This window comes from Gymnoscopelus microlampas (assembly GCF_963454915.1).
Source record: "Gymnoscopelus microlampas genome assembly, chromosome: 15".
In the NCBI taxonomy this organism is placed as follows: Eukaryota; Metazoa; Chordata; class Actinopteri; order Myctophiformes; family Myctophidae; genus Gymnoscopelus; species Gymnoscopelus microlampas.
The window spans coordinates 28,704,741-28,726,292 of record NC_139952.1 but is presented as its reverse complement, the minus strand read 5'-3'; the positions used below and the strand labels follow the sequence as shown (position 1 = coordinate 28,726,292).

At 39.4% G+C, this 21,552-nt stretch overlaps 1 protein-coding gene across 2 annotated transcripts in view; it reads right to left on the bottom strand.

Annotated features, from left to right (window-relative positions):
- Positions 1–1,784: 1,784 nt before the first annotated feature.
- Positions 1,785–21,552, bottom strand: part of LOC311062047 (CMP-N-acetylneuraminate-beta-galactosamide-alpha-2,3-sialyltransferase 1-like) — a 28,598-nt gene continuing 8,830 nt past the window's right edge. The window contains exons 2-8 of one of the 2 annotated variants that reach the window (XR_014602451.1): positions 10,371–11,105; positions 8,140–8,333; positions 4,537–4,716; positions 4,059–4,104; positions 3,695–3,814; positions 2,176–2,720; positions 1,785–2,144 (exon numbers count right to left, since the gene is read on the bottom strand). Coding sequence is in view for 1 of the 2 variants with exons in the window: in XM_084080808.1 (XP_083936934.1) it covers positions 2,547–2,720; positions 3,695–3,814; positions 4,059–4,104; positions 4,537–4,716; positions 8,140–8,333; positions 10,371–10,661 (1,005 nt within the window). In the remaining variant the exon portion in view is untranslated. Of the gene's footprint in view, positions 2,721–3,694; positions 3,815–4,058; positions 4,105–4,536; positions 4,717–8,139; positions 8,334–10,370; positions 11,106–21,552 lie in introns of both variants that reach the window. The other variant, XM_084080808.1, reaches the window with a different exon arrangement.

Genomic DNA, 21,552 nt, shown 5'->3' with positions numbered 1-21,552 from the left:
GATGATGGCATAATGTCTGTCATGTGTGATACGGTCCTGGATGCACGCACGCACGCACGCACACACACACACACACACACACACACACACACACACACACACACACACACACACACACACACACACACACAAATAGAGTAGAGTAGACCGTGTTGAGTAGATATTGCACTGGTCATTTGGATGGGTGGATGTAGGCCTACTGTAGTATGGGATGGGACTGGGAGTGTATGGGGAATGGGAGGAGTGTTGCCATGGTGACCTGGGTGACAGAAGGGAAGAAAATTATTACATTATGCTAAATGACTTATGTATGTGAATGGGGGGGAGGGGGGTATGTAAGTAGTAGCCAACGATGATTGATTAGGGAGGAGAGGGTGATTAGCCTGGATGGAAAACAGACAGACAAAAACCCAGCCTTTTGTTCCCACTTGTGAACAAAGTAAAGTTGCACGAGCCAATATCAAATACACTGATGTTGTCTTAGTAGACCCCCTAGGTCCCACCAGCCCCCAAATACAAACATCTTTGTCCTGATGATGGTGGCAGGGGGATGTGATGAAACAGGTGGTGGATTGCCCCCCCCCCCCCCCCCCCCAAAAAAAAAAAACACAGGCTGAGTGGCTGAGAAATCTTGGGCCTGAACAAACTTTGGGTGTCTACATAAATGCATAAAGAATGTTGCACTAAGACTAAGGATATCATACCCCTGAGTTACTTTGTTCATAATTTAAACAAGTCGATCTTCCAAAGCCAGATATCTAAAATCATCAAGGTTAAAAGTAAAACCACTCTGATGTAATTTAACATAAATGCATTGCAACTAAAGTCAAGCCACATTCAAATTGAGGCATTTAATTATCACTTTTATTGTCCACTAGGGGACAGTGCCCTCTATTATTCTGCTCTGGATTTCTGCCTTCTGTGCAAAATCAGCACGTCAATCAGCACGTCAGTGGCAACAGATCAATGACAGTTATGTTCCCCTTCAACTCATGTAAACATGTATCTAACATACAGTAGATGGCAACAGAAACTCATCCAAGACAGCAAAAAAACTAAACAAAACAACTTTATTTTAACAGACAATTGCAGTTGTGAAGCTGTGGGTGTGAATTATCGTTCAATTGCAAGCTATTCCAGCATGGAGAAAGACAAAGACATAAAGACATTGACTAGGCAAAAGTGTTTCAGTCCATTTCATGTACTTGCCGTGTACGTAGAGTATACAATAACAAATTAAGTATAGAATTTAAGTGCTTACATAATGTGAGAACATAGCGGTTCTCTCTCTTTCAGTCATACAAAATATAATCAATATGCAGTCCTCTTACAAAGGGCTCTTCAGTTTGATCAACAAGTCTGAATACAAAGCTAATTAGGATGTGTAAAACATATCTAAACAAAATCTGTGGTCTATTTAAGAAAGTTACTGATTCCTCACAACACGGCTACATCTGTCATGCATATGCTTATCTTTAAATTCACATTATTAACAGAAAAATCATGGTGATTTTTTATTTTATTACAATGGTATTATAATCTCAGACCTTCTTACTTTTTATCATGAGAGCATCTTGATTTATGTGATTACAACGGTATTAATTAACTAATAATATAATGGCAAAGAATACTATAATAATAATAATTTTATTTAAAAAAAAGTATGATCAAAGGCACTTCAGGCCTATTTCAGTATTGCAAATGTATCTATTTGGTAAGGCACTTTTGACATGGACTTTATATGGGTTGTATAAAATGATAATAAGTTACACCTGAAACAAAAGCTTCTAAACCATATCTGTTCCTTCTCCCTTTAGTTCTCACATCCCCAACCCCTTTTTTACTTTCTCTCTCCTTGTTTGAATACAGGAAGCACTGGGGTTCTATCCCACCGGATGATACACCAGAGGATATTAATGGCTTCTTTGAAAAACAAACAAACAAACAAACGAAAACTGTGTTATGCTTTGGAAAATGGTCTACAGAAATGGCAAGTATACTACCATGACTCATAGTCATTGTGCAAAACGTGTAATACCAGCTGCCTTTAAGAACACATAGAACACAGTCTGATGTATACCATGCAGGCTATGAGTCCAGGTAGGTGACAGCATGCACCTACCAGGTGTCGTGACAGTGTCCTTCTCCACGTCCAAGATGGAGCAGAGCAAGGACAGTCACTCCAACATAGGGCTGTCCATGATGCCACCACCCATCTATAGTGGCTGACTGGAGGTTTGACATACACAGTCATGTGAAGATCAGAGACACTCTCTAGCTGCTCTATCCTGATATCATTTCAGATATACAGCATGCCAGAGTGAAAATGTAATATTCAATGAAGACAGAGGATGGAGATGACTGTAAATAAAGTGAGTTACAGCATAAGCAGCATGGCAGTTTCAGGTTTGTTTGTTTCACTTTCTTATGTTGTGTTCAAAGCTCTGCAGAAAAACTAAACAGAGTCTTTGGAAACCAGCAGGACAACAGAGCTGTCATCATTCATTCAAGGACCGCAATGTCTGGACAGCACTTGTAAAGCAGCATCACCTCCCTTTAAACATTTGGATTTTGTGTTTGTCCGCCAGCAGCAGGGTGACGTTGTATTCATAGTCTCCATCATGAACTCCTGTGTGTCGGAACGCTCCTCCCAAATGGTTCTTCTCCCAGTAGTGATGCCAGTTTCCATACTGATCTGCACCAAAACCAAACACGCTCACCTGTGGTGTACGGACACAAACACATTGTCACATAACACTAGAGCTCGGTGATATGACTTCAAATCAATAGCACCATTATTTCAAACTTTTTCCTCAATTGAGATTAATGTATGATTAATTTTTTTAGATAATGAAAATAGCAGATCAACAAGCTCACAGCGTATCACGATGTGACGTATTTTTGCTATTCTTACATGCCAGTATTGTACAAAGAAGTATAATATAGGGTTTAGTGGCTAATCAATTTAGTCGATTATAAAAAATCTAAGCCCTTTATGGGTTTCTTTATCTCATCTGCACTTATTTCTGTATTGTTTTTAATAATGTTACCTTTGTAATGTTTTTTATTGTGCGAAAAAAAATCAAATCAAATCAATCAAATCTATTAGAATTTATTTGTGTTGATTAATATAAGAACAAAAAATATCAAAACATAAATAAACCCTGCTTCTCGATATTCTAGTAGCCTACATGAGCAAGATTAGGTTGGTTATTGGTACTATATGATGATTTTGATATATTTCTGGTTAATTGCCCTGCCCTACATCACGCCTATAATCCACGTTTAACCCCTATTCACCAATATTACCAATATTTAACAAGACATGTAACACTATTGCAAGTACCTTTGTTGTAACCTGTTCTATTCTTTCTTTGGAACTGCATACATTAAATAATGTCCTCTATCAATTCTCCTTGTCCCCCTTTTGTTTCTAGGACAGTTAATGTCAGTTAATAATGTCTGTTAAAGTCATGACAAACCTAAATGTGCTGAAGAAGATTTATACCTCCTTACTTTGTAGCACTTAATTGATTTCTTGGCTTCCCTATTTACGTGACCATTTTCCCTGTCGTTTGTTGACTAGGACTCATGCCATTTACTCTGATCTTGCACTTTATAAGTCACTCTGGATAAAATTCACTGTATGGTGAATTTGTAAGTTGTAAATTGTACAGTACAACTATCAGCTTACCTCGTCACAAATGTGAATGGCAAGCAGTAAACTGAGGAAGCCGGTAGAAGGGTATCGCCCGTGACTGTCGAGCCAAGTCTCATAGACGTATTTGAAAAAGGTTGGACTATAGATCAACACCTGCAAAAGAGACAGAATCGCACTTCATGGTGGACCGCTGCAGATGCTGTAACCTGGAGCAATATTTGTCATGTTTACAGTCATGTCTCTATCGTACCAGCTGTGGACTGTTTATTCATGTGGCCGGATAAAAAAAACAATACAGGTTGAGGTTCAACACATAAGTGCCTGACAAGCTGACTTACCTGGCATGGCAAAACTAGTAAATAAAACAAAGAGTAAGGCCTTCATTCATTGAACTCACCTTGTCCTTGTTTGCTTTTATCCTGGACATTACAGGTACATATGTGCTGCAATAGAAGAAAAATAACAATCAATAATGTATAATAATATATAATGTATCTGTAAATTCTGATTATTATTATATAATAAATACAGACATATCTGTATTTATTAAATACATACTTTCATAATCTAATGGTGTATTAGATATGAAACTCTAATGATCGGAAATAATGACTGTATTAAACAGTAATTGTTTGGCAAGGAGACAAAGAGAACAACAATGTTTCCAACATCTAGACAAGGTAAATCCAGGAATATGGAATGTTTTTTGGCGTCTTTTTTCTGTGTCCTTTTCCCCCCTTTAAATGGATGATGAGCAAAATTATTATTGTTCTCTTTTTCATTCTCTTCAGATAATTTTTTCTTTCTTTTTTGTCACTCCTCTGACATTTCTTAGACGTAAAATGAAAGGGCGTAATGCAGTGTAATGCACTCACTGTTTAATGGAGCCTGTAGTTAAAGCACTGATGATCCATTGAAGGTCCAGGGTCTTGAAAGGGATCAGCACCAAATGAGTGGTGTTGTCAAGATCTACGGAACTTTCTGGGTACATCACATGGTGAGTGGTTCTGGACCCAACGTCTTCTTCAAAGCCAGAGGTGGGAGCCTGGTTCATTCTGCAAACAAAATAACACAGCTTTGCTTTTTAGTAGATATGGAAATGAGCCACTGAAGCAAGTTCTAGTATATTTGACTATTTGTTTGCTTTAAACAAAAACTGTCACAGTCACAGACTTTGTCATTGATTGTAGTTTCTAGGTTTGGTATTTCTATGTATTTTGTTCCCTGGTCTAGTATTCTTGGTTCAATGTTTCTGTCTGCCCCAGCTTTATCTGTTTTGTAATCACCCCTCATGTGTATATCAGTCTTGTTCCCCAGTCAGTTCTTGTTGAGTCATTGTATCCTGTCACTTGTTTTAGTTTGTCATGTTCTTGTTCTGCTGTAATAAAACACCCATTAATTGGTTTTGAACGCCACCTCGCCTGGCTGTCCTGCATTTGTTCTCACCTCACCAGCATGTGGCAGAATGACTCAACCAAATGGACCCAGCGGACAGCACCCACCCAGCTACCACACAGGCTGCCTATAACCGGTGAGTTGTATGGCTCTGTGACTGCAGTACAATCCCAAAGAGTGGCAACTGGACTTGTTAATGCTCCAGCTGGCTGGTCGACTGTTGGGGGGAGGGAGGGGGGGATCGTTTGATGCACCAGCTGGTCAACTGTTGGAGGGGATACTATTAAAGCACATGCTAGTTTGATTGTGATGTCCTGGTTGTGCGGGTTCCGGTGTCACTCCTAGAAGTCCTAGTTGTGATGGCTCCGATATCATCTCTAGAAGTCCTGGTCATGCCAGTACTGACTGTCCTATGCCACTCCAGTCCCATTGTCAATCCCCTGTTCCTGTCCTGGCAGTGGAAGAAAGCTCTGGGGGGTTTCAGACCCTTTCCCTGCCCTTTGGACCCACTCACAATGCCCCGTTCCTGTCCTGGCGGTGGAAGAAAGCTCTGGGGGGGTTTCAGCCCCTTTCCCTGCCTGCCCACCTGTATACCTACGCTCTCAAGCCTGTTCTTGTCCCCTCTCTACACTCCTGAAGTCTCTCTTCTTCTTGGAAATTGTGGGACGTCAGGAGCCGTCCCTAGAGGGGGGGGGGGGGGGGGGGGGGTACTGTCACAGTCACAGAGTCTGTTGAGTTTATCATCCATCTTAACCCATTAAGGTCTGAGGTTCAAAATGTCTTCTAAATCCTAACAGTTTTCTGAAAAACTTATCAGTGGTTCTCAAACTTTTTCATGTCAAGGACCTCCAAAATGATATGTATTTGGTATTTAAAATGTTTTGTTCCAGGGACCCCCAGAAGCAAAGATTTGAGATAATGTTTGCTTTAAAGATATATATTCAAAGATTTGCTCAAATCTTCACGTTTAAAAAAAAAAAAGCAGATCTACAAGTTCTGTGTCGCGCTATGAGCTTGTAGATCTGCTACTTTTGAATAGCAAAAGTATAAAATAATGGTTTAAGTGGTCACAGATGCGTTCCCGGTTTTAATGAGTTAATTAAGTTATTTTTAAGAGCTTATCACATCACAGAGGACTCGATTGATTGACGTTCAATAAGCCAATGCAGTGGAATCTAAATAATGAGACGCTCTCACATCTATGACAAGCCAATTGTTTTTCACATCATCAGCTTCAAACCTCAAGCTTGTTGTCAGGTCTTATGAATTGTATTATGACCACTTCATGCTCTAATGTTGTCAGGATGACATTTCTGTTTATTCTAACGCCTCACCTAGCAACCGTGCATGACTCCATTTGAGATGCTTTGGTTGGCATAATAATAAAAACATACGTATATCGACACATTTTTGTACCGCAGTGAAGTATTGTGTTGTTATAGTGAAACGCAGTGGTGGAAAAAGTACTCAAATGTTTTACTTAAGTAAAAGTATCAATACTGCAATGTAGAAGTACTCTGTTACAAGTAAAAGTCTGGAATTCAAAATTCACTTGAGTAAAAGTGCATCAAAATGTACTTATTAGAGTACCAAAAGTAAAAGTACTAAAATGTTTGAAAATAGCAGATCTACAAGCTCACAACACGTCGCGATGCGACGCGTTGTGAGCTTGTAGATCGGCTATTTTCAAATAGCCTAGGTATAAAATAGTGCTAAAGTGGTTAAAGTATGTTTCATTATATCATAATTTATATCTGAAAAGTAACTAGTAACTAAAGTTTTAAAATAAATGTAGTGGAGTAAAAGTACAATATTTGCCTCTGAGATGTAGTGGAGTAGAAGTAAAAGTATTGGAAATTGGAAATACTCAAATAAAGTACAAATACCTCAAAATTGTAGTTAAGTACAGTACTTAAGTAAATGTACTTAGTTACTTTCCACCACTGGCACTGAAACAATAACTCTTGTCTTGGTTGTGTCCTGTCTACCTGTAATTGAATCGGTAGGGAGTGGCATGCTGCTGTCACTGTGAGGGCTGGCAGAGGAGATAAGTGCAATAATGTTGCTTCATACAGAGACAACATGTTGGCAGTCACACCTTGATAAATGAAGAGCAATGGAAACATATATTGTACAGAGTTTGCCTTGAGACATTTAGCTTGCTACTGTACCATACTTTCTTGATCAGATTACATGTCAGCCACATCATGCACAGTACCACTCTGTTTCTCAACCAGTGGTCCACAGACCACTAGTGGCCCACTTTAAGCACTACTAGGGTCAATGCAGTTCATCATACAGGCACGTCTTAAAAAAAAGACAGATCCTGTATACTCAGTATAGTGTATACAAATCCCACTCACAATAACTTCACAGTATTCTCACATTTTGAGGTGCTATACTTGCAGGGTAACACATATAGTTTAAAGCTCTTTTATAGGGGCATCTGGGTGGTGCATGGGTGGGGGCATCACCCAGATGCCAGAGGCACCCTGGAGCATCCACGGTGCCTCTAGCTAGCAGGGCGCTCCAACAATCAAACATCATACATCAAAATCTCTTCTCTTATCCACCTTATTCCTGGCCACACTTACTGTGGGCCTGGCCATGCCCGCCGTGGCCAGGTAGGGGAGTAGGGGAGGTGGGGAGCCCCATATCAATGAGTTTCCTGTTTACCAGTGTTGCCATGTCTGCTTATAATAAGCAATTTGGGGCTTAATTGGGCTTGCTTTCCAAAGGTTTTTAAACCAGTGGTTCCCGCATATTTTCATGTCAAGGACCCCCAGATTAATATGTATTAGTCCGCAGAGTCGCAGACCCCCATCTGAAAATATGTGGTGCCAGGGACCCCCATACAAGATTTGTGTTGTTAAAATGTTTAAAAAATATAAAAAATATTACACTTTTTTTCCCCAGTAAAACTCAATGGCGCCCCCTGTAAGAGGCAATGGCGGCGCCCTGGAGAAGGCCAGGAATAAGGAGATCCTATATAAGAGGATCTTCTGCCCATGGCGAGTAGGCCTGTGACATTCAGATTTGGTCATACCTCTACCTTCAAACAATAATACTTAGCAATAAATCACCTTATAATAAGGTCACTGGAGTCGATGAGGTCACCATACTGTGATCCCTTGAGGTTCCCTGAGTTCCCCACCACAGCGCAGGTCCTGCAGCGCTCAGGGCTGCCGTCCGCGTAGAGCGTCTCATCAGGAATGACTTGGAACAACTCCTCCACCACTTCTGTGTAGTTGGCCGGATGCCTCTCTGCCTGCAACCACTGGTGACACAGCAGAGACTCAAGGGTTACTTTAACCACAAGTGCTTGAACAAGGGTAGTGAAGCTACAGTAGCACTATAAGCTCACAACATACTGTAGATCACATTTCTCAAATAACATCACATAACATCAGGGGAAGCTTAACCCATTATGAATATGTGTCATTTATAGATGTCTTTGGGCTATTCAAAAATAGAAGATCTACAAGCTCATAACGCGGCACCGAGTGCCGCGCTATGAGCTTGTAGATCTGCTATTTTTGAAAAATCGTGAACATTTGTGCAAATTTTTGAATATATATATTTAAAGCAAACATTTGTAACTCAAATCTTTGCTTCTGGGGGATTCTACAAATGTCTTCTAAATCCAAACAGTTTTCAAAAAACGTATGTTGCTATAATCATTTGAGTAAAAATGTTCGCTTTAAAAACATGTATTTTCAATGATTTGCGCAAATATTTCACGATTTTTTCTAAAATAGCAGGTCAGCTTGTATATCTGCTATTTTTTAATAGCCAAAGGAATCTTAAACTGACGCACAGATGCGTTCCCGCCCCGGTCTTAATGGGTTAAATACATGGCCAGTTTCTCTTAGCTTCTCCTGCACCTGGTGACAGTACAGCGAAAAAGGAATTACAACAAATGAAAGCACAAAGATAGCGCTAGTACTTGCCACATTGTGCACTGTCTGTATTTATGTACCAGGGAGAAAACACCACGTAAGAAAACATATAATATGGATATTTGCAATCTCAAAGTTAAAATGAACACTCCAGATTTCATGGTGGCTACTGAATGATCAGATTGGATGAGCACACTATCCAAGGACACACACATGCATGTGTGTTGGGAAAGGGGTGATAAACATACATGCATACCACCAGGCATCAGGCTGACAGCAGAGAAATGTTTGCTCTACATCTACATGAATGTGAAGTATCTACAAAGCTATTCTGTGATGTCAGTGCATGGCTAGGTAATCTTATATCGACATGCAGTAATTAAATGCAAACCGGGCACCATGTAAACTTCTGCTATGCCCCTCAGGACTGTGCCACCTTGTCGGGACACAAGAACACAATGACCCCGCCTTATGCCATCAAAGTCCAAACCATCTGGTCAGCTAGAGTTAAACTGTTACACTCCCATCATCAGCCTCCTGCTGAGAAGCATTTTGTGAAACGAGTAAGTGTCAGGAGGCAACCTTGAAATATCCTTTTTCTATTCTTATACCTCTAAATGAACATGGTGTGTGAGGTGACTGTGATAACGATTAAAGCCAGTGTACTTCTCTCTGAATACTGCTGTGTTGGTGGAAAGACAACATACAATGCTTTGGAACCTCAAGAAAGTGTGTTTTGCTTGATAGCAGAGCAAAGAATCAATTCCAATTCATACAAGATGTTCATTCATTAAAATGAGAAATGAAAAAACAAAAGCTGCAGTGTATGTGTGTGGTGAGAGCATAACATCTTCTTTTACACTGTCATTACACATGGTACGCTATTAAACGGCCAGCTATTATTATCTTCCACAGTGTATTTACTCATTATTCGGGAAGAACTATTAACAGAGACAGCAAAGAGTGAGTTTAGGAGAATGAAGGTTTATGGCATTGACGCTTAACAAAAACTGCAAAAACTAGGAATTATCTTATTACACATGTGGCTGTGAAAAGATATGAGCTAAAGCAACAATGTGTGTCTATAATGTGTTAAATCATTGCATTAAAATAGCATTAATACTGACAATCACCATCACTGGATTCAAATCGCCCATTATGGTGAAAACAGATCACTTCTGAGAGTGTTACAGCAGTTTCACACTTTTGAATTTCTTCACACATTCATTTTGCCTCTTGCACATCTTCTCACAGAAAATAAGTGTGTGTGTGTGTGTGTGTGTGTGTGTGTGTGTGTGTGTGTGTGTGTGTGTGTGTGTGTGTGTGTGTGTGTGTGTGTGTGTGTGAGAGTTTAACTCTATATTTTCCCTTTACCCAAATTATTGTACTAACGGCGACGGTCCCCTGAATCTCACCTGCCACCACTTGAAGGTTTCATCAGACAGCAAGCTGGTTCCCCTGGTCATGAGAGGGTGAATGGACAGGTTGAAGCGCTCCGTGAACCAAGGTTCATCCTCCAGCTCCGTCATACACTGCCGACAGGCACATGCACCCTTGGAGAAAAAGTTGTCCGACAGGCGAAAAGCGTACTTGAAGAAATAGAGCGAGGGGTCTCGGAAGGTGTAGCTGAATAGGAACATTGTGAAAGTTACGATGCAGAACAACAGCATGAAAGTCCTGATTTTCTTCCGTTTGGGTAGAGGCATGGTGTGGAACGTCAGTCAGTTTGTTGGGAAAGTTGGGAGCTCAACGGACCAAAACAGGCTCATTGGTGGATTGAGAATCCAACGTTTTGAGATGGAGGTGGAGGAAAAGCAAAACAAACCATTCCTCTCTGTAAAAGTAGGTCAAATACTACACTGACTTAAAGAGTTGCATCAGCATCCTCCATTGATACACATCCTTGTCACAAAGATGAGCACACAACCTTTTACTTAAAGGAGTTCTTGGTAATATCCATAGACCGTGGGAGTCTTCCCTGTAGATGTACGGTTCTCATCTAAGCCAGAGGCAGGTAATTCCACTGTGGCAGACAGCTCAGCATGCTTCTGTCAGCTTGTGGGATCCTGGTTAACTAAAGCTGCTGTTCTGATGTTGACTCTGTGGGGTTAGTGACCGACATGTCTTCCATCCTTTGAATAATCATCAACCTACAAGGCAAACAGACTATTTTTGTGAGAGCACATACAGTGAAAATTGAGAATAACAACATCCTATGAAACTTTAATAGGTTTCAGCTTGAATCGACGACACTGGTGACATTTGGTGCAATTTAACAATACTAATAGTTACTGTGTGATACCAGTCAAGTGAATATATTATATAATTTTAAATATTTCTGTGCGTTGTTATAGAAATGTTTTTTCCAATGCTATGAAAAAATATTGCTTAACAACATCTCTATGCTTCAGGGGAAACAGCACAGTGGTAGTTGGTGGAAAGAACGTCAAACATGAATGATTTATTGACAAATACATGTTCTGATGTTTCTGAAAGTTCTGTCAGGGGCTTGTGGAACTACCCTGATAAACCACCTGGTTGCGGAATTCAATTTAATTTCATTCAGCAGCAAATGCAATGCGATTTCTGGGGGTGGGGGTGTGTGTGGGGGGGGGTTACCAGGCTATTGTGGAACAGGTACTGTAGGCTCTGACTCTGAAGGTCAAAGACATTTGAACAGGGAGGGATGCTGGCATTCACAGGATCAAAGCTCTGACCGCTTGATAATGAGCCTGCCTTTTGAGCCTTGGTTTTCATACAACCTAAGTAGTGTGGGAGCTTTTTATTAATTATTCAGCTGTCCTTTCTCACTTTTTTTTATTTTAAAAAGAAAAGAAAAGGTAAATTATGTGAGAAGATCACTTCACTCATTGACTGCTGGATAAGTGAAAGGTACCAGAGGACCATAGAACCATACTAAAGGGATAAAAGTTTGCACACGTAGCTCTATGGCAAGTATATTTAATTAAAAAGGTCACACTTTCTCTCAGCAGACCTTTGAAAGCATGACTGTTTTTTTTTAATCAGAGGTAGAGAACCTTTATCTTCTCTTTAATAAAAAAAAAAATCCCATAACTGTATTGAATAATTGTCTGCAGTAGCCCAGGAGATAAAATAAGTGAAAAGGATCAAACCATGAGGATCTAAATTAAAACATGAAAGGATAAGCTCACTCAGTTTCCTGAGATGAAATAGAATGCAAATGCATGAAGGAGATGTCATTTAGTACACCATTAACTAACTTAATTGACTCACTCATATAAGACATCAAACTAATATTATGCTTAAATACCCCTTTTAAGGTTGAATTAAATTGAAGAGCATCATGTCCAGTTTTCAACCTGTTGAAACCAGTGTTAATTTTGTCGACTACGTTTTTTAACTGACGAAAACGAAATAAAAACTAAGCTATGATGACTAAAACTAAGACTAGATATATTGACAATTTTGTCAACAAATAAAAACTAGACTAAAATGTTTGGGAGGTACTATAGCAGAAAAGAGTTCTAGTAGAAGTAAAAGACAAGCCATTTCATGTTTGGTTGTGCTCGGGTGTTGCACTCAACTCAAATAGCAGATCTACAAGCTCACAACGTGTCGCAGGGCAACGCGTTGTGAGCGTGTTGATCAGCTATTTTCAGCATGCAACCAAGTGTGAAAACAGGCATTGACGCCATCAAGGCCTGCCAAAATACCGATTTTGTCGACAAAATAAACTGTAGATTTAGTCCTCTAAAACCAGACTAAGACTAAAACATGTCAGAGGAAAATATGGCCAAAAATGTTTTTATTCAAAAGACTATGACTAAACTAAATCAAAATTTGCTGTAAAAATTAACACTGGTTGAAACACATGTGTACTTACAGTTAGCCTCCCAGCACACAGCAGCCAACACTGAAACATACACAACACAGTGATGTGTCAAATATTAAAAAGATGTATAAAAATAAATAACAACAGTCACAAACACAAAATGAAGATTAGTTTTAAATCAATCAATAGGCAGACCAAGATGATGTCACTTGTTCCCTCCTGTAAGTAGATGCATAAATAAACCAGAAAAGTGTGCTCCTCGGAGCACAGGTGTCTGCCAGGCCGGGTTGCCTGCCCAGGGCCCACAAATCTTGGAACGTCTGAAAAATCTAACGTGCACATCTTGATCACATGACCCCAGAGATAATGTTTACCGATTTGTGTGAGATTTGAACACAATCTGTAGGAGCAGTATCAAAACGTGTGTGTTTTGAAGAAAACACAAAATGGCGGAAAATGTAATCTGGCACAAATGGCCAGGGAATATATTATGGAGAGTGAGGATCCAAGTTTCCAACTTTCAAAACAAGTCGAGTTTGTGTACAGTATATAGTCCATAACCGTAGGGAACATTTTGTTGTCCTATGTGTTTTTCAGTAATCTTTGAAAAGTGTTGCTTTTGTTAGCCCCAGGGTTGGCTGGGGGTTTTAATTTCATCATGAAAAGGCCACCTCCAACATCCAGTGGCCTGGATTTCATTTTGATATACAGCTGTGCTGAGAAATCAACATATTTCTTTATTTAGCTACATCCAGCTACAACAGTGATAGCACAATAAAGCACTACTCCAAAGATTGAGAGTGAGAAATGTATTGGCAAATAAATGAGGGAGAAAAGAACTGAGCACTCCATATAAGATTTGTGTAAACCACCATTACCAGGAGAGAGGGGCTGTACGTCTTTCTTGATTAGAAATTGATCAGGTCATTCAAATTCTACCCTGGAGACTGTCTGGTATGTTTAGACCATTGACAACAACTCATGGTATATTTCACTGCTGACTGGTTTACAAAGCAGACCGTAGTTTGTTTTTCTGGATTCCATTGATTTCAGTACAATATTAAAATCAACCTGCAGCGACTTCAAACATCCTTGAGGTACTTTCTTGGAGTAGGTAATCAAACTCACTGAATTTCATTGCACAAAGTTAGGTTTTAACACATTTTAAAGCACAGATTAATTTGAACTCCCAGACAAAAACAGTCCCTGGAGAAAGGATTAAAACATATATGACGTAACCATGCAATTATGTTCAGCCACCATCAACACAATTATTCATGTGAGTAAAAGTAAACTATCTAATCTAAAAATAAAGCTATTAACAGAAGAATTAACATGTATTGAAAGCGGTGTGGTCCTTTAAGGCAGGCTGAGAAAGAATGTCTAGTGACATAGCTGTTCCACCTCGCTGTCACAGTAAGAGCAACAAAAACAAACATGACCACACACGGCTCATAAGGTAATGATTATCTATTGCCTAGAGCTCAATGCCAGACTGCAGAGTCGTTTGCATAATACTACACATTCTAAAGAAGAATATAAAATTGGTTACATTTCAGGGCATCACCTATAGGGACACTTGCGATTGCAATTAACACTTCAATGAACATTATTACAGTGTAAGAGAAAGTTGTTGACTGACTCCACTCAGTTATACCTCTTGGTTTTAAGGGGGACAGCGTACAGAATCATGAGCGATGAACAGAATGCATCCAGAAACAGATGGTGCCTCCCCACGTTTGACAACACGTGGACAGTCAGCTTGTTCCCTGACCTTGTTCTACTGGAGGTTAGAGCAACTATGAACAGATCAAAGTTCCCCCCGCCTGTGACACAAAACTATGCAGACTTCAGAGAGGAAAACGCTGCAACAAAAGAAGAAGAAAAAAAGTTTGTAGAGGAGAAAAGTGCATGAGCTGTGCATTTCACTCTAATCTTGGGTTTTGTGTGAAGTCATCAACTTTTTAGATTTTTTTTCTTTATTTTTTTTTGCCTGGCTTACCTTGCCTAGCTTCTTGTGAGTCATTTTAGAGCTCAATATTCTGCAGTTAAGAAAGCCTGCCTTTGGTAATCTTTTGAATCTGACAACAGCTTTGCAGAGCTGTGACCTGTTTCACAAAATCAGTCTACCTTAAATTTCTATGTAAAGGTGAATACCACTTAATGAATTCACAGTAGTATGTATTTCTGTGATCTAGGAGAAAATACCATAAAATGTGGAACTGTGAGTCATTTTCTCACCAAAAACACAAACCAGAAAACTAAGAGTTTAACGTGCAATGTCATCAAAATATAACATTTTAAACTGTAACATACAGAATAAATTGCTGATGAGTGCAGTGCGTGATAGAGTACCTAAGGGGATGTATTTATCTAGTGGGTAAGGGTGCATTTTCTGTCTCAGCATTGAAAACACCAGTATAAACACAGGATGGAACAACGATAGATTTTACTGATATTTGTTCACCTCCAAATATTGACTGAATATATATATGCAATCTAATTGCTGTAATTATTTCCAAGTAGTTTATTAGTGGATCACCAACCCTGCATGTTATAGCAATTATAAGAAGTTTATACCCCAAGCCATAGTCTACTCTACTGGCATGTTCCAACAGCAGCAAACCTCTGTGGGAGAGAGGCTGCGACAGAGGTTCCCTCTACACCAGCGGCTCCCTCTACACCAATCTCTTCAGCGACAATAGCTGATCTACAAGCTCACTAATATTCGCCCCAGAATAGAGATTCTAGGATTTCTAGGGTTCATGTGGTTAACAACAAAGAAATGCATGAAGTGAACAGCTACACATTCCTGTGAGTCTCCTACCTTGAATTGGGGGGGAAACAACACATTCTCAAGAAAGAACACCAGAGTTTTTGGTGTTTTTGTAAGATAACTGAAAAAAAAGTGTGTTATATTGTGTAGTGAATTTAGTTTTATAGAACATCCTCATCTACCCAATAACTGTGTGGTTTGACATGTCAACTGAGGACAGGAGACAGTTTGGACAAAGTGGTGCTTACTGCATCCAGATTGATTTGATGTGATCTCCCTGCAGAAATCTATAAAGCAAGATTACAAAAGAAGGGCCTTAAAGTTGTGAAGAACCCCTCTCACCCGGGTAACAACCTTTTTAATTTCCGTCCTTCTCACAAAAGACTAAGAAGCTTTAAGACCAGAGCATGCAGCTCTCTCCCCAGAAAGACATGTTGTCCCATTAATAATGAGCTCTGGGAGGAATGTGGGAAGTATCTCTCTGTAGATAAAGTGCATAGTCGAAATTCCGGGTTTTATATCTCTGTGGCTTTTTGTTGAAAGACTTTTGAAGGGCAACTTCTCAGATTTTTATCCTTAATCCTACCATTCTATTGTGAGGGGAATGTGAAATTCTGCCATTACATTAACACTTTCCAACGTGTCGAGAGCTCGCTTCACTCTGAAACGATGGTAAGGTGATTAACCACATGAACCCTGGGGCATGTCATAATAGGCGAACATTCAGCATTTTACATACTGTAGTGTACAGTAGACTGGTGGAGATTTTTCCAGTGCCTTAAGAGTGAGTTGGAAATGTTATGTCAGGTTATCATTAAAGCAGTGGTTGAGAACCACTGCTTTAATGTGTTATCCTCAGGAAATACTTGAATTAATTAATTTTGTTTTATTCTGTCCTCAACTAAACTAAACTAAGTTGAGAAGAACCGATAAAGAACGTCTAAATAACCAGTAAGGGGCTTAACAGGTTTTCTTTTCTTTTGCGGAAATGGTGCTATATAGCACCTCAACCACCCCAAAGAACTGCTGAAGAACCACTGAGGAACGATCAGTTTTTGAGTTTCTTGAGCTTCAACAGCAGTATTGTATAAAATAGTAAAACCTTTAAATAAAACATCAAACACATACAGTACATTTGTTATTATATTCCCAATTCAATACTATATATAGGCTACTAACCACATGAACCCTAGCATCCCTGTTCCGGGCATGTCATGGGCAAACATTTGCAGAAAATAGGAGATACTGTACAAGCTCACAACACATCATATATCGTCTATTTTCGGCATGAAAAAAGAAGGGCATAAGTATAGACCATAGATCCCCGGACAACTCTGGTCAACTAAGTATATAGGGTTTAAGTGGTTCATTAAATGTCTTAATTTACAATGACATGTTTACTGTAGGTGTTTTCACTTCTGGCTGAAATCCAGTTGCTTTTACTCAAGCTGCAGAATGAATAGACATTTATGTCAATTATTTTCTATTTGTCTATAACCTTTTAGTTCATCATTCTGTAGCATTGTTGATCATCAACTGTCAGATAAACTCGTTGATCTCATGTTATGGAGCTGCTATGATGAGAGACTAATTTGAAATAAAGCTAAATGCCTCCACAAGCCTCTTCAGGTGACTGCTCCCAATCTCTTCAGCAATCTGTAAATGGTTTTAAGGGATAGATAACTTGCTGCACTTAAGGGGAGCACTTAATAGTATAAAAGATGTATCATATGATACACATACATTGTGCGTAGTTATTACAAGGGCTCTCAGGATAGGAACAGTGTACTGTGCAATAAGATTAAATATGGCCCCATTAAAATAATCAATTTACACATACTAAAGATACAGAAATCATCCTTTTAAATGCATACTACGTATAAGGGGCAAATTGCTTTGCCTTGCTGTATAAACCAGTATAAACCAAATGATGAAATTCATAGTGGGAAAACCAACCTTCATCAATATTTTGATTACAGTGAAAAAAAACCCTGAGCTGAGAGTAAACATGGAGAGCAGTTTGCACTGAAAATTGGTTTTGATGCAGGGTGTTGAATAAAACAATCTCTGTTGTTTGATGATGCCATTTTACAAGCCGTCAAACATGCCTCTGCTCTTCCCTCCATAGCAAGATGTGGAACGGTGAAGAATACAAATGTAGTTCACACTGTTGATGCTTTTTGTCAAGCCAGTTCTCTCCCCAGAAAGCCATGTCTGTACCATTAATCATGAGCACTGGGAGGAATGTGGGAAGCATCTCCCTGTAGATAAAGCGCATAGTCCAAATTCCAAGTTTTATATCTCTTTGGCTTTGAGTTTAAAGACTTTTAATGGGCAGCTTCTCAGATTTTTATCCTTAATACTATCATTCTGTTGTGAGGAGGATGTAAACATCTGATATGCAGTAACACTTCCCAATGTGGTTTGTGTCCAGAGCTCACCCGAAAATGTTGGTTAGGTGACTAAATCATCTACATGAAGCTGAGTGTGAGGTTATTCATCTCATTTGTTGCTTGAAAATCTCAACAAGCCTGCGCAAAACTATGCTTTTCAACGTCTTATACATTTCCTTCACCGTTGAGAGAGTGAGCTCTCGACACACAGAATGTGATCGGGAGTGTTATGTCATATTATCCCACGTCCTCCAGTAGACTAAAGGACAGGATTCTATCCTCTCCTATCTAAAGAAAATAAAGCAAAAAAAAACTAAAAATGTCCTTTAACATCCGGACATTATTGCTCTGTCTATATTCCGATATAAAGATGTGGGTTTATACAAGTAAGCTCACAGTGCAAGATAACAGCAAAGGTACTTCAAATATGAAAAGCGATAATTACTGAGGCATTGGTAGTGGTACATCGTTACAAAGTGTTACATTGCATGAGACAGTGTCAATGGGCTTACGTTCATGGACTAACAAGACATTCTAGGTGTTTCTACAGGCTGGAAGCATCATGTCCTATCACATCATACAGGGATGTTTCCATCGTATTATTAGACATCGTCTTAATTTAGACATCAGACATGATTACAAATATTAGCATCGCTCGAACTGAATACTGAAAAGAATCCTTGTGCAATGACAGGGCAGAATAGAAGTTCATTTTTCTATTAGGCCCTATCAGAATGTCAATCAGACAAGACTGAATATATACAGTACAGTCCTACTTTCCCTGTTCCTTTACTGAAGCATTTCTGCACTTCTACAAATCCCACCTATCAGTCTTTGTGAGCTGGAACAGCTCTATCCATCAGCTTGAATCCAGAGAACTAAGCCTATGATCTGAGAACCAACTGAAAAATAACATGGAGCTACTTCACTGACAAAGAACCGAGAACCAACTGAAAAATAACATGGAGCTACTCCACTGACAAAGAACCGAGAAGCCACTCTGTGGACTTGGGATGTTTTGATCTTTCTCACCCAAATGAGTTTTCTCAAGTGTTATACTTATAATTAGCCGATTCTCTTAAAAACACTCAGCGTCTAATTCACAGCATCTCTGGAATTAACCTCTTGATGAGAGTCTTGCTTTGATTGTTTCTCACTTTGAGAGAGACTTGATCATGATAGAACATAATAATAATTGAGACTCAACCATACCAAGATCATAAGAATTACATACTGTGTATTAATTTTAGCAAAATTTCAGTTTAATGCTCTCTCTGTATAGATCAGTTTACTTAGCTGAGGGCAGTTTTTCAATGATCATCCATTGATGTAACATCTGCTAATCTTCAAAATATCAAAAGCATGTACCTATGTCGATAGAGAATATAGGCACAGTCTGTGAGATGAGATGAGATGAGAAAACTAAACATGGCACAATAAAGCTGATTCTCCTCAGCATGAACAACAGATTCTATCCTTTCTCAACCGCAGTTTGTTAGTATTTTATTAATGTTTTTTTGTTAGTTTTTTTGCATGAGGAGTGAGTAGGCCGCTTCTTATCACCTGACAGGGGGGGGGGTTTCCCCGGTAGGACGTAGCGCGTGGAAGGAACACGTTATTTCAACCAGTTCTTTCCCCCTCCATCAGGCCTGACCAGGGAAGGCAGTATAGATACCAGGATTACTGCATGTTTTTTTGTGAGGGTACCTACCCTATTGGGACACGGGGAGAACATGCAAACTCCACACAGAAAGGCCGTTTCACCAACCCCAAATAGTGTATGGGCACTGATGACGTGGAGGAGAAACGCGGCCCCAGCACCCCAAGCGTCGCCGGCGGGAATCGAGCCCAGGACCTTCTAGCTGTGAGGCGACAGCGCTATCGACTGTGCCAACGTAATAATCAGTCTGTAGGGGGCATGCAATGGATTCAGTGGTGGAAAAAGTACAAAAAGTTCTTACTTAAGTAAAAGCATCAATACTGCAATGTAGAAACACTCTGTTACAAGTAAAAAGTCTAGTAATCAAAATGTAATGAGTAAAAGTACAAAGGTATTGGCATCAAAAGTACCAAAAGTAAAAGTACTCATTATGAATGTTTCACAAGTTATCATTATGTCTAAAATGTATTGAAAACCTTTTGAAAATAGAAGATCTACAAGCTCACAACGCGTCGTGAGCTTGTACATCGGCTATTTTCAAATAGCCAAAGTTTAAATAGGGCTGAAGTGTTTAATGTTTTGTAATAATAATCAAAAATAATAACTAGAGTTTTCAAATAATTTTAGTAGAGTAAAAGTATAATATTTGCCTTTGAGATGTAGTGGCGAAGTAAAATGATTGAAAATTCCTCCAGTATAGTAAAAAATATCTAAAAATGTTACTTAAGTACAGTACTTGAGTAAATGTACTTAGTTACTTTCCACCACTGCATGGATTTGAAGCTGAGATATCTGAGGCGGTGCAGGTAAACAGGAGACTGAGGAGAGGTAACAGGACAGCTCCCTGAGCGTTCACTCAGTGTCGCTTATTTCTCCTCACAACGTCTGGCACACGACTCTGTGGTCTGTGAGCAAGATAGTCTGAACTCCACCCCTCTGTGGGGCGATTGACTTCCATCACTCTGAAATTACCCCACAGCAGGAAGGGCTGGTGTTGGAAGGAAATGTAAAAAAACCTAAAACAAACCAACAGAAAAAAAATAAAAACGGACTCCTGCGGTGTTGCCTGTCTTATCTACATGGTGTCCTGTGCAGTGCAAGGGTTTTGATGTCACCCACTGCTGTGATAAAATGGTAGCGAAACTGCAGGTGGTCCAGAGAGACTCTGAGAAGCTCCTATCAAAATGGATATAGTAAGAATTTATTTCCACCAATGTTTTCATGGGGGATGCTTCTTCTCGGGCACGGGGACAGCAGTTTTCTGCGCTAAAGGCACACTCTGCTGCCTCGGTGACAGGTTGAAGACGTCCCTGTGTATTGACTTGACATAATACTTTCATCAGTGGGGGAACTTTATTTCTTTGCTTATAATGAATTATGTTCAAATAAAAATAAAACATAAAAATAGAAGATGCTATAAGGTCTGCATGACAGAGCAGCTAAGCTCACACGGCTGAAATTCAAGGAGGATACTGGATGGATTCTTAGCCTTTTGATTTCTCCAGCATGCCTTTTGGGATCAACATCCTTCATCGATTAAGGGATCAAGATCAGACAGATGGAGCAGATTGCGTAAATCTGTTGATGTTCTTGCACTGGGCTGGTTGCAAAACTTTGAGCTACAGTGTGCCTCAAATAAATGTCTGACTTTGAGAAATGCATTATACCTCGATGCCGATGACCGTGTACATTTGTATTCTTAATTAAATGCCCTATTGCTGATTAAATTAATTAGGGTATTAGGGTGCACATGCTACTTTATATCTGGTGTTTAAAATACAGTGTAGTCTGACTTCCTTTGAAGTAAAAAACTAACAAAAATGTTTGGCTTTTTAACTAATTTGCTGAATGCTCCCTTCTAGAACTGAAGAAATATCTGATTGATAGTGACAAATGACTGTTAATGTATAACATTTCTGAACTACACATTAACTGTATAAAGAACAGTTTGGCA